Source organism: Pterocles gutturalis, unplaced genomic scaffold, assembly GCF_000699245.1.
Source record: "Pterocles gutturalis isolate BGI_N339 unplaced genomic scaffold, ASM69924v1 scaffold2819, whole genome shotgun sequence".
NCBI lineage: Eukaryota > Metazoa > Chordata > Aves > Pterocliformes > Pteroclidae > Pterocles > Pterocles gutturalis.
The window spans coordinates 62,334-76,156 of record NW_010130327.1 but is presented as its reverse complement, the minus strand read 5'-3'; the positions used below and the strand labels follow the sequence as shown (position 1 = coordinate 76,156).

At 51.4% G+C, this 13,823-nt stretch overlaps 1 protein-coding gene across 1 annotated transcript; it reads left to right on the top strand.

Moving 5' to 3' along the window:
- Positions 1-199: 199 nt before the first annotated feature.
- On the top strand, positions 200-12,956 carry CHGA (chromogranin A (parathyroid secretory protein 1); the record flags this gene model as incomplete). Its single annotated transcript, XM_010080173.1, has 7 exons — positions 200-246; positions 4,496-4,589; positions 5,028-5,096; positions 7,251-7,349; positions 8,981-9,487; positions 9,947-10,416; positions 12,873-12,956. Coding segments are annotated over 7 exons (1,370 nt in total), but the record flags the coding sequence as incomplete, so codon positions are not given.
- Between the last annotated feature and the right edge of the window lie 867 nt (positions 12,957-13,823).

Sequence of the window (13,823 nt, the reverse complement as noted above, 5' to 3'; positions counted from 1 at the left end):
CCTTCCCTTCCCTTCCCTTCCCTTCCCTCGGAAGGGGGCACAACGCACACATCTAGCTGCTGCACTCAAGGACCCCTTCCACCAGAGTGAGATGCCCCTCTTCTCCACTCCCATTTTTGTCAAGATAGGATTTCTTTGCTTGTCTCCCAGTGCAGGTAAATAACAAGATCTGTTTTTTTGTCTTCCCCTCATTTTACAGCCATCTCCCTTCCTGTGACAAATGACATGAATAAAGGGGACACTAAGGTAAGGATGGGCCTGTAGAGTAAGGGACGAGTGAAGACGAAGGATGTGATGTTTAACCTCCACCTATCTGGCTGGCTTTTGGCTGTCCCTTCTGAAATGCCCTGTAGGAAGTGCCAGAGATTTGCATGAGAACCCTCCAGCAGGATCCATCCACCCCCATTCCCCCCCTTCCAGGATTTACCCTTTGTGCATCCACTTCTGGGCACCTGGGCAGGAGGGAAGTCCCGTCCCTCAGGATGTACCAAAGGGACCAGACAAGCTTGTCTGGAGAATGGTGAGGCTGGGAATGGAGGCTGGGTATAACCCTCCCCAGTCCTCCTACTTTCAGCTTTTCAAAGCTTCCAGCAGGATGTGACTCAGGGGAGAGTGGGGGGAGATGTGATTCAAGAACCGGCATCACTAGAACTGTGTGTGTTTGGGGGTGTGTATACATCTGAGTTTGCATGTGTGTGATGTGTTACTTAAACATGTATGTTCTTAAAAACTAGGCAAGTGGCTGCTCTCAGATTGCTAATCTGTCCTCAGCTGCCTCTCAGCCTGTCTGGATGGTTACGAGTGGTGTGTGACTTGGCTGACCTCTCCAGCCTTCTTTTAGAGGCTTCTGTGCATGCATCTGTGTGATACCTCTCTGACATTCATAACTGCGTGTCACAAGTGTGTGCACTCCCAATGGGCTTTTGGCACCTAAATGCTTGGATAGGTGTTTGCCTGTGTTGATCACTGACAGATACCCCCCACGCACTTTCCTGATACTGTAATGCTTATAGTCTTTCAGATAAGCTGATCTCTTAACTGCTCAAATTAAGACTTCTGCAGAAATTAATGTCCAGAATGGAAACACTAGCCCTTTCCCCCTTGCTTCTAAAATGTCTTTGTTTCCTGAAATCTAGCCACAGAATGTTTTTCCCCAAACAGCAGCAGATGCGGGCACGTTCATGTCACTCTCAGCCACAGGCTCCATTGTACACTGTCTGTGTTCATTGTTACCCACAGGGCAAGAGCCATGAGAAGCACCTCCCTGTCTCCGGTCAGATGTGCCTGGGCCTGGAGACCTGTTGCTTTGTTAAGACTTTTAGCCTGCTTAGCCCTTGCCGGGGCTGAGCCATAAGCTGTGAACCACTGGGTGCCTGCTTCAGGCTGTGTGCTGCTAACAGAGAGGGGACTCAGGGACCGTTGCCCCTTCAACTGGCCATGCCAGAGTGGGGTGCTCATTGGGCATCTGGTGGAGCAATCCATTAATTCCACAATTTTCCTTGTGAGATCTATTCCTCAGTATGTTCTATGTGTAAAACATAGCTCTTCCCAGCAATCCAAATTTACTTTTTGTGGAAGCTGGCACAACTCCATGGGGATGCTTCCACCAAGAGAGGATTGTCTCCCAACCCTGTCCCCTCCCTGCACTGACACAGGTCCAGCTGAGAGCAGATTAGACAACACACTTCTTTTGATTTTTGCTGCAACTGGAAGGAGCCTTTAGGGGTTTTCTGCCTTCACTGCCCTCTGAGACATTTCAGCATTTCAGTGAAGGAAGTCCTGGTCTATGGGACAGATCAGGGCAGAGATATCATCCCGTGTGTAGAGCAGTGAGCACTACAGCTCTTCCTACCCAACATGCTCAGTGCAACCAGCATTTGTGAGTGGCTCAGGGCTGTGTAATGGGTACTCAGCACCTGCAGGCCTTTCCTGGGCACCTCATCAGACTTCCCTTACACCAAGGCCTTTCCATGGGGAGCTGAACATGACCAAAGCATCTATAATATCTCTGGTGTTTGCCCACTCTTGTGCTAAAAGGCCACAATTTCCCACTTACAATCATGCATTTCAGAAGGGCCTGAGCATGGCTGACCTCAAACGTGGTAAAGTCTATCCTTGTAAGGACATGATCCTTTGGAGATTTCTTTGCAAGGGCAGCATGAGCAGCTCGTAAGGATCTATTTACATTCTCACAGTTAGAGGATAGCTATGGCAAAATTCCAGTCTGAGTTTCTGCACTGGATTAATTACATTCATTTGGAAAAGATCTCCTTCATTTCCTGATGCAGGCTGTTACTTCATGACCTTGTGAAGCCTCACTCTGCAAGACTTGCTCTTACAAAAAGTCAAGGAGAGTGTTGTGGAACGACTGCACTCTTCATTTCATTATGTTACAAAGTTCCTTCACAGAGTTGGCAGAAGTGGTGACTGAGGTGTTTCTTTGTGTTCAGACAAAGACCTTAAATCTAGAAGTCTTCAAAAAACTTGTATAGAGTGATTTATTGGACCGGGTTCTTATTTCTCATGCTAAGAAAGTCCTTACTTCTGAAGCTGCATTGAATACTGCTGCAATAAGTGGCTCCAGAGGCTGGGAAATGTAGGAGGGAAGTATCAGAATCTGGGGTTTGCTCTATTTAATGGTAGAATGAAGTGACTCAAAGTCATCTAAAATCAATATTAATGGATTGCTTGTGGTATAGGAGAATGACACCAGGGAAATTTTCCTGCTTTCCTTTTGTTAGATCTTTCCTGTAACATTTTTAATCCAGCAGACTATCCCCTCAAACTGTGTAAGCAGTTACAAGAGTTCAGTATTTTAAGGCAGTGATCTGCAAAAGCAGAATTCTCTCCTTACACAGGGTGAAAATTTGCCCATTCTGGCTGGTCAACGGATATATCCAATCACTTGAATGAGCAACACTGTACATGACTGGGAATTGCTGACTTGTGTTTCATTTCTACTGCAGCCACAGCTCTTTGCTCCCCTGAGAATGGCACCTTGTGAGAAAGGTCAGGGCTCTTAGGACTGCCTACAGAAATCACCAGAAGAAAGAGGTTCAGTGAGTGAATCTTTTGTCCCCAAGGCTTACTTGTATCCTTTCTTTTCAATTTAGACTCTCTTTTCCCACAGGCACTTGTAAGCCCTCCATTCTTTCTGGACTGCTTTTAAAAATAATCATCCTTTTGAAATGGGCAGCCTGATTCCTGCACTGCTGACTGGCACTGGACTGTAGTGAAGCTGCTTTGTCTCCCATGTGACCATTTGTGTCTGCCACGACCCACAGCAGGGCTCCTGGCAGAATGTCTCACGGTGTGGTCAGGGTGCCTTCCCCAGCCAGAGGTGCCACCTTGCCTTTGCACCTGTGGCTTTCATTCTCCTACCACACATACAGCGCTGGGTGATCCCTGTGGGATCAGTGGTGCTGCCATTGCACGTGGCTTTCATTCTCCTACCACACATACAGTGCTGGGTGATTCCTGTGGGATCAGTGGTGCTGCCATTGCATGGGTGAAGAGCTGGGCCTGCAATCTCTAGTAGGACAAACTAGACCAATAATGTTGCTCATTTTACACTGATGAAAGGGCTGCTGGAAAGGGCAGAGTTCATCCTGTCTGGGAGGCTGCCTCAGGCAGTTGCAAATGCTTCCAAGGAAAATGTGGGAACCTCCTTGATTTCAGATGACCTGCCTGTGTGTACAGTTCTTCTGGTCTATAATAGATGGCTTGAACTCTTAAGCACAAGGTCAAACACTTCTCCAGAGTGTCTTGTCCCTCTCTAGGGCCTGAGAGCAATACTTCTCATCTGTGTTTGAAAGTACAATTTGCCTCACCTCGCCCTCCAGGCCTGGCTGCAGTCTAACTACGGTGCCCTTCTCAGGGTTCGAATAGCTTGCAAGATTTCAAGGTCACATACCGCCCTCCAGGCCTGGCTGCAGTCTAACTATGGTGCCCTTCTCAGGGCTCGAATAGCTTGCAAGATTTCAAGGTCACCTATTGAAGAGCTACGACCACTTGTCTGTCTCTACAACCTCCCACTGAGCTCTTTTATGAGATGCAGGTTGAGATACATTGACTTAGAAGAGGATGATTTTGAGCTCTCTATGTATATATCCAGTTCCCCTTTAACAGGTTGAGATACATTGACTTAGAAGAGGACGATCTTGAGCTCTCTATGTATGTATCCAGTTCCCCTTTAGTCTCCTGATGTGCCCAGCCTCTGGGATGGTCTGGAGTCATGAGATCCTCAGCTGAAGTGTGTGTCATGTTGAAAAAGCTCTTTCCATTGCCACGTGTCATTTGCTCACTTCTCAGTTGCGGGAGGTACCTTCTGTTCCTGCCTTAGGTAAAACAGGAACTGAACATTCAGTTCTGGCTCGACCAGAAAAGCAAGATCTGTGCCATCATCTGCTGTGTTTTAGCCTTGGTAACAGATAGATTTAGCACAAAAAAAGACAAAAAATCCAGTGCTTTAATTTGTATTTTTGTCTCTTTCTAGGTGATGAAGTGCATTGTAGAGGTCATCTCTGACACTTTATCAAAGCCAAACCCCCTGCCGATCAGCGAGGAATGCCTAGAAACACTCAGAGGAGGTACAGGCTCAGATTTAATGCTGAGTATCAGCAAGACAAGATCTGCCAGAGACACAAGCAGGGGCTGGTCCTGCCCCGACACATGTTCTAGTGCCTGACAAGGGGTCCCTGACACACCTCACCTTCCTCATGGTCACCCCACTGGGCTGCACCAGGACCCAGAAGCAGGGACAGAGCTGCTGCTTGGCCCAAGGCCACAGCGAGCATCCTGCTGGCACCATGGCTGAGGGAGTGCTGGGTGACATGAAGCTGCCTGGTTTTCATGGGACCTTCCTGACATCTTAACCATGCAGCTAAGAGATGTGTCAGCAAATCAGGCCAAGGGGGAGAAAAGAGTAAACGAAGAGGGAGATGGGGCTTGGGGCTGTTTCTAATATCGGGGGGGTGGGGAGGAGGTTGTCTTTGACCACCTTCTGTACCAAGTCTCCCCTATTGCAGATGAACGAATCATTTCTATCCTCCGCCACCAAAATTTGTTGAAGGAACTTCAGGAAATTGCTGCTCAAGGTACAGTGTCACTATCGTTATTTGGGAAGAGGGGTTTAATGTGTTGTAGCCCCTTGCACAGTTTTGTTGTTTGGGTTTTTTTTGTATTTTACATTAATGTGACATCACATAAATGTGCCCCAGGACATATAGTTCCAGGAATTCCAGCAGAGACTGGGTGAGTGGGGACAGGAATTTTGCTTATAGTAACTCTAACATGCACCTGATTATTTAAATGACCATAAATGTAACTGTGGTGATGTAGAGTATAGGGATTTGGGGGTGGGAGAATCCTAAAAGGAAAAGTAATTTAGTTCAACAAATAACCACCAGCTCTCAAACTAGAATGAAAGACAAGAAAACCTTCATTCTTTGTGCAGTTAGAGTCTAGAACTGAACCCAGGTGTGGCAGAAGAGAAGCCTTACTTAACATCAAATAGAACTTGCACTTAAAAGACCCCAGTGAAAATGTCCTTTACCTAATGGGGATATTCCTGGTGGCTTCCTTAGCTCAAATGCAAGTTTCTTTGGTTTGGAGAGGTGCAGGCTGCCCACTGCAGGGTCAGTGTGGGAGCAGTAGCAGCACAGAGCTGTGCAAAGGGGTGTGCAAGGAGAAAAAGGGGTATTCACAGGTGCCCAGGTCACCAGAGCTGGTGTGCAGGTCCCAGGCAAGGCTACTTCAAAGCCAGAGTGGGTCCCTCTGCCCAGGTAGTCCAGCTGAGGCTGCACCATGGCTCTCCCCAGGCTGCAGGGAGAGCAGCTCCTGGCCTCCCTCCTTCTTCTCCCTGGGGTAACCCAGCTGGCAGCCCTCCCTCACCAGGGCGTCCCTGTGCCCTGCTCCTGAGTGGCATGGCTGCCAGGGATGGCTGGAATACAGTGCCACCAGACTGCTTTCAGAGCAGGGAAGCTGCAGAGGTAACAGGGAGAAGGGAGAGGAAAAATTCAGGAAGTCAAGATTAGGAGAGGAGCCCCATGCAGCTCCCAAAGACATAGTTTGGTCACTACCCAGACACCACTGGTGGAGGGGCCAGCCAGGCAGTAACTCCAGACTGGCTCCATGGATGCTCTGATTACCCAGAAGAAATAGATCTGGGCCTCTCCAGTGCACTGGGATGCTGCTGCCCAGGCACACCAGGGTTGTGAGGACTGCTCAGCTATCAGACAGGCTGTGCTGTATAACATGGAGTCCACGTGAAGGGACTCATTTCACAGAGGTGCATCTTACTCCAATCTGTCCTTGGCTTAAGCCCATCACACTATTCTGTCCTGGGGTAACATGGCCTGTGATCTACAGACCACAGTGACTGGGGATGGGAGAGTCGTGTAGCCCAAGGGAAAAGCAAAGGTGTTTATCTTGGTTTTCTCTGTGCTGGCTGCAGCTGGTCTTGCTCAGGCTGGAGAGCCCACATTATCCAGCTCTGCCCCGTGCAGGGCTAGAGAGGGCTGGGCTGGCAGTGTTGGCTCTTGCCTTCACAGTAAGGCGCAGAAGCAGGGCGTGAGCTGGGTTAGACAGGCCTTGTGTGGTTTGCAGATCCCATTGGGATGGGGTTGGCTGGGGAGCGCTGGCTCCCAGCACAGCTGCGCACTGACCTCCAGCAAGTGCTGCCTTTGGACACCTTCCTTCGGACATTGCTGTCTCCAGGGTGTGGCTTTTGTCGAGTTGGCTCCATAATCCCAGAGGTTAAGGTGTGGAGCCCCCGGAGTGTCCCCAGGCCAGGAATGAATGCTTCCCCACACCCTGGGGAGCTGAGCCCCCAGACCAGGCAGGAGGGCACAGGGGCTCACCTCAACAGAGGTATGTGGGGCAGCGTCTGGCAGGAGGCAGTTTTTATCCTTCAGTACTCCGATACTTAAGTCTTTCGTTGGCCTTAATGTGCTGCAGTTCAGCATCTCTTATTCCCTAGCTCTCCATCAATATTAGTTTTCCTAGCAACCCTGCTTCTCTGTTTGTTTAGAGGCCTTTTTCTTTCCTGCAGATGATGTTTTTGATGGTGGCTTTGTTACTGCAGTTGATTCACATATCCCCCAGTCTCATTTCTCCTCACAGCTCCCCTTTGGCAGATTTGTCCATTGTAGAAAACATGCATATAATTATAAAGGGCACAGAAGTATTTTCCTACCTCTACTTTCTGAAACACAGGAGGGGCTGTCCCTAATTTTTGTTACTTGATGCAGGTGCCAATGAGAGAACTCAGCAGCAGAAGAAAAACAGTGGCTTTGAAGATGAACTTTCTGAAGTCCTTGAAAGTCAGAATGACAAGAACAAGCAGAGAGGTCAGTGTCAGCCTTCCCCCCCAAGAAATCCAGGTCAGACTGTAAACAAGGATGTTCTTTCTAACAGCCTTGATATGTCCATCTGCTTCTCATTTAGCCATCTTCTTTGATGCTGTTGCTGGCACACACAAGCAAACCAGTGTTCATTTTGTTCTTATTTACCACCTTAAACCATATATAATTTCTGAGCTATAGTAACTAGTGATGGTCAGGTTACTAAATGGACATTGATCTCTTCCACCCTGCTGCCAACGCTCACTCCTAATGCTTAAAATGAGTCACAGTCAGGGAAATCCCGCATTGAAAAACTCCATATAGGCAAGTGTGACCTGGGTCTGCTCCTGCCACCCTTGTTTCCAGGCATCCAAGATATTAGGTTGTGAGTCTTTGAAGGGGAACTTGAACCTGGGGTACACACAGTGCACACACCCACACGAAACACCTGCATCCTGGAAAGACCACGTCCAGCTGGGTTTTCCCCTGGTCACCACATTTCCATGGCCTGGCTGGAGATGCGCAGTGTAGCAGAAAAGAGGGTCTTGCCCCTTCCCTTTTCTGCATCAGGAAGAGATGATGCCAATGTGGGGTGAGGTGGTTTCTTGTTCAGCAGCAGCATCCCCACAGAGGGTCTCAAGTGGGCTCTGGGGCATGTGGCTGAACCACAGCAGTGCAGCAATGCCATGATGCCAGCCCAAAGCTTCCCGAAACAATGAGGAGTGATACCCCGGGGGCTGCTGCTGCAGCCAGCACTGCCAAAAGCCAGCAGAGAGGGCGGGTGGCTCTGGCTGTCCCTCCCACCAGGGCAGACCTGAATCTCTTGCTCCAGCAGTGTGGAGACTGCATGAGGATGAAGCATGGCATGTTGGGCCATCCAGGCCCGCAGGTATCCCAGTGTCATTGTGCTGGTGTCACTCACTGGTGGTCGCCAGCCCTGCATGACCAGCTCTCTGCACCCCCTCACCCCAGTGTGCTCCTCAGCCCTGCCTGGGGCTGCACTGCCTTTCTACACCCTTCTGGCTTTTCCCTCTGCTCTTTAGCCTCCCTCTCCGCATCTTTTCATTTACAAAGTGATTTCTATGGCTAATTATGTTAAAAGAGGCCAGCCTGTGACATGGGCAAAAGCAAATACCCAGCCCACACCATAGTAGCTGTTTGCAGAAGCAGAGCTGGCCCCAGCTCCCTCCGGCTCACCTGCAGACAGCACTGGCTCCCTCTTCAACCTGACGGGAGACATACGGACATGGTGTTACCACAGCACCCAGAGCAGGGAGACCTGTGCAAGTGCTGTATTACACTTCTAAATCCTTCCACTTTACATGTGAGCTGGTTTCATATGGGGCAAGTTTGTTGCTGGTGTGTAAGAGATGGTGATGAGCACCATGGCGCAGCAAAGCACTTCAGCATATGCTTAACTTCAGCCTTGCCAGTCTCTCCAGGAGAGCGGGCACCAGTGAGAGCACCGGCTTGCCCGCGTGCAAGCATATGTCAAAGTGACTTGCAAAAAGATTCACAAGCTGGTTAAGCAGATAGATTGCTGAGCGGGGCTGACGCTCCCTAAGAGATGCATGGGCTTGGCTGGTTGTGAAATGAGCTCTCAGGAGAGGTGTTGCTTCTTGCTCCTCCCTCTGCAGATGCAGCAGGGGAGCGCCCTGAAGAGGAGCAGCCCGTGGGGTCCCTGGCTGAGCTGGCAGAGCAGAAAACCCATCAAAATGCAGATTCAAGAGAGGAGGGAAAAAACAGCCTGGAGGAAAGGGAGCCCAGGCCACGGGATGCTGACCCTGAAGAGAAGGAGTATCAGGAGGAAACGGAGAGCAACGAGATTGGGGGCACAGAGGATACCCAGAGAGACAGAGCTTTGGACAACCACGTCAGCAAAGACTTCAGCGAGGCTGAGCGGCAGCAGCAAGGGGATGAAGAGGAGCAGCCCAGAGGCCCCCGGGCGAGCCTGGAGCTGGAGGATGAGGGAGAGCAGCCGTCCAGGCAGGGCCAGCAGCAGAGCAAGGAGGCGGCAGGGGAGCGTGCGGAGCGGGAGGATGATGGAGGAGACGATGCTGCAGAGGAGGACCCCACTGAAGCAGAGAGGTCACTTGATTTGGGTGAGGAGGACGAGGAGGCTGAGGAGATGCAGGGAGATGACAGTACGTATCCCAGACAACTGCACTGATACCTACCCGGGGTGAGATGAGGGCACTGAGACGGACAAATAAGAGGCTTTAAAGCCTAAAAGTTCAGGCAGGTGCTTACTGGGTTTAGAGAAATATCCCCGCCGACAGCCACCCAGGCCCCCAGCAAGCACTCGACCACGTGGGCCCACGCACAGCGGGTGACACAGCCCCAGCAGCCACCTGTTCCTCGGTTTTTGTTGCACCTGGGCACAACTAATTTCTTTTTCTTTAATTTCCTATGTGTTTTTTGACTGCTGCCTCCAAGCCCTGTTACTGACATGGTGACGGTATTTCCATAACCCTGGGAAAATGGGCCTAAGTCAGGAAACCCACCTTTCATCGCCCCTGAAGGCTCAGTTCAGAGGTGGGGCAAAAGGTGGAATGTAACCAGGTTAACACTTGTGCTCACTGTTGTGTTTAATGCTCTTTCAGATAACGATGATGCCCTGGGATTTGGCAAAGACGGGCGAAGCTCTGAGGAGGATGAAGAGGATGAGGAGGAAGAGCAGCCCCGGGCACTGAGAGGAGGAAGGCATCGCCTGGAGGACGGGATGCAAGGGGAGGAGGACACCTTCCATCCCAGGGATATCAAAAGCGAAGAGATGGAGGAGGAGTCCTCCAGGGAGTGGGAAGACTCTAAAAGGTGGAACAAAATGGATGAGCTGGCCAAGCAGCTGACATCTAAGAAGCGCATGGAGGAAAATGATAGTGGGGAAGACCCGGACAGGTCCATGAAAATGGCATTCAGGTCCCGCAAGTATGACTTCAGTAGCCCAGAGGAAGATGTGAGAAGGTCATGGAAGCATCACTCGAAGGAGGACAGCAGTGAAGGAGGCTTCCCGCTTGCTCCCATGCCCGAAGAAAAGAAGGATGAGGAAGGCAGTGCTAACAGGAGAACAGAGGTTGGTGTACGTAGGCTTAAGAATAAATCCTGCTCAGTTATTACTCGGGAATCCAAACCATGGTTGGAGATGTGGATGGTACCTTGGCATTATGCAGCTGGCATCAGTTCTCTGTGACATTAAGGAGGTGCTTGGTGACATTTTAGCCATTCAGCCCTAGGTATTATTGAGATTTGCACCTGTCTGTGCCTTTGGTTTTTATCCTTGTTTTAGAGACTAGTGCAAAAAATTCTCCTTCCCCAGAGACTGTTAAAAATCAGACAGGACTTGTGCACTGTTCTGTGCTGGACATGGTGACCAGAGCTGTCTCTGAAGCCTGGGGTTGGGTCTTGTGTCCCAAAGGCTCTCCAAAGCCCAAGTCAAAGGGAAGGCTTTCCCTGGCTCAGGGACGGAGTGAGTGGTGTTGGATTTCTTACAGAGGCAAACTGGGGTGCAGCCATGGTGAGAGAGCTGGGACGTTGGAGTGGAAATAGGTGACAGATATGGGAATACATCTGAGTCAGGCTTCCAAAGTCAGAGACCTCCTTCCCTGGTACCTCGTGTGACGCTGTGCGGTATCTCAGCACCTCCCCAGCAGCCAGGACAAGCAGTTCTGCCTTTGTGCTGAGGCCAAGCTCTAGGCGTGGATGTTCATTTGGGATAGTGCAGGCGGCTGGATGGCAGGGCCAGGCATGGGCTCTGCGAGTGTTTGCTCTGTGACAAGCCATGATCAGGAGCCGGGGAACAAACTGGGGCAGCAGGTGAGTGGATCTGATTTGCTGCAGCTCTCTTGCTTCCAAAATCTCCCTCTTGCCTTAGTTATGCACCAAAACATTGCCCAAAGGTTGCCCATCAGCAGCCCCCACTGAGAGGGCATCTCCAGTCATGTTGGTTCAAAGCAAAGCCAGCCGTCTCGGTTCTGAGCAGGGATACAGTGGGTGCCTGCTGAGGCGGTGGGACACCTGCCCCATCTGCCTCCTTGCCGCTGTCTCGCCACGTCCCGGGTCTCTCCCCCAAGAAGGCTGCTCCCCACCTGTCCTTGCCAGCCGCTCTGGGGGGCACCTCATCCTCAAGGTGGTGGGCTCAGCCTCAGAACAGGGACTGGGAAGGAGGTTGCTGAGGTTGCAAACCTGCTGTGTTTACAGTTGCAAAAACCGTTTTGGTGTTTTTTTTTTAAAAACTAGATCAGGGTCTCTGGGAGACAGTGAGGAGATGTCAGATTGGGAAGTGAAGGAAGGGAAGGAACAGGCTCTGCCTCTGCCAGAGCAGCTGTCACCCTGTCACCTCTCCTGGCTTTTGGGCTATATGGCTGCATGGCTTGGCCAGTGAGGCCAGTGTGGGCACAGCTGGGGGCTGCGAATGCTGTCCCCTGCACTCAGCAGGGTTCATCACACTGCTGCAGCCAGGGGCAGGGTGACTTTTTTTTCTGTTTAGGAAAATATCTCAGGGGTGAGAAAAATTACTTTTTTTACTTACTTTATTTTTTTTCACACTGGCCACATGCAGTGCAGGCCAGTGGCTCAGAGTTGGCCCGTTCTTGGCAACTGCTGGAGGCAGCAGCATGGCTCTGCTCCCTCTGCACCGGCCAGGGGCTGTCACCTCAGCTCTGCCAGCAGGAAAAGGCACTTTGAGCACTGGCAGCCCCAGCTTTACCCCCGCAGAGCCTGTTGCTGTGCTGGGTGAGCATGCGATCTGCAGCAGGCCCCAGGTAACACAGCTGGTGAAGGACAGGCAGGGCTGGGCCTGGCAGTGAGATGGGGCCAGGTGTGTATGGCCGGAGTTCAGGCAAAGCCATGCAGTTATGCATTTGAGTACCTGCACTAAATAAAATAGCTTCAGGTGACAGCACAGACACACAAGAGCTGCTATCGAAAGGCCACCACCGATGGGCAGCTTGAGCCTTTAAAATGATGGCTTCCTCAGTCAGTATTTTCCCAAACAGAAAAGCATCTTCCGGCACTGGAGGTACATGTGGACAAGCAGTGCAGTGTGGGGAGAAGGGACGACGCCGTCCCCTCCAGGAGCAGGGCACGTGCTGCACTTGCTGCAGGTGGCAGGCACCTGTGCCTGTCCTGGTTTGAGACCACTGCTTAAATGCAGGTGGCAGTGTTGTTTGGCAGCGCCAGTCCCAGCCCCAGCTCCCCAGCCGTCACCTTCCTCCAGCCCCACGCTCTGCAGGGAGACACCTGCCAGAGGCTGCCCTGCCTGGCAACGGGGCTGGGGAAGGATGGTGGCTGCGTGTCTTATCCCCATCACTAGCTGCAGCGATTTAACGTTAGGACAGGACTAATTAGTGTTGCACAGAGACAACATCTGTCCAGAGGAGCAGATGCAGGAGCGGGGTGAAGGGATGGGGTGAGACGCAGCTGTGCTCGTGCCACCACTGACAGCTAGCCTCAGGCAGGGCTTGCTGTAGCTGTGGGGGCGAGGGCTGCTCACCTGTGGCCGCTGACATGTATCCCCGGCTTTCATTGCAGGACCAGGAGCTGGAGAGCTTGGCCGCCATCGAGGCTGAGCTGGAGCGTGTTGCCCACAAGCTGCACGAGCTGAGGCGAGGCTAAGGGCCCCAGCTCACCCCACGCCGGTCAACGCTGCCGCCACCCTTCTCTTCCCTCCCCACCTCCTTTTCATTTACTGATTTAAAAGCAATCAAGCCGGAGCAGAAGCATCGTGCCTAGGAAGCCGACCTCACTAGCACCCAGGCCTGCCTCCCTCGCCATAGTGTTGTGCCATCGCCGCTTCTTCACCTCACGCTCCCCTGTCCACATGGACACCCATCCGCCCAGCTGCGTGCCGGTGGGTGCGAAGTGCAACATACACGTGTATTTTCTGTCTGGGTGGGGTATTTTTCCCTATTTTTGTAAAAGACAGCTTTCTAGAAAGTTCTCCTTCCACTGGTAGTTTCACTGGGTAAAAAACTGCAATAACTTGTTATCTTTTGATTAAAAGCTGAGAACTCTGACTGTAATATATTCTATATAAAAAATTTATCTAAGGAAAAATAAAACTGCAGTGGGTTCTTTCCTTTGTTTTGCCAGCTTCAGTCTCGGTTGTCAGCACACTGCACGGCGTGTATGGTCCTGACAGAGAGGAGGGGGAACAGAGACCTCCCCTCACCACAGACACATTGCAGTGGTGTTTTCCTCCTTACCCAGGCTCCAGTGCCGCGGCCTGCTGAGGCCTGGCATCAAGGCCTCCCCCCTGAGGTCGCGAGCACTTCGGGGCTCTCGCTGCCCGCCCGGGGCCTGGCGCTGCCATCCAGCCCAGCCCTGGCGCCGGGCGTCCCTGGTGCTGCAGTGATGTGTGGGTCACATCCATAGTTCATCGATGAACATGGGGTTGACCAGAGAGAAAACAGTCTATAAGTCAAGATATTTGGACAACACATAGAATCATAGAACGGTTTGAGTTGGAAGGGACCTTAAGAT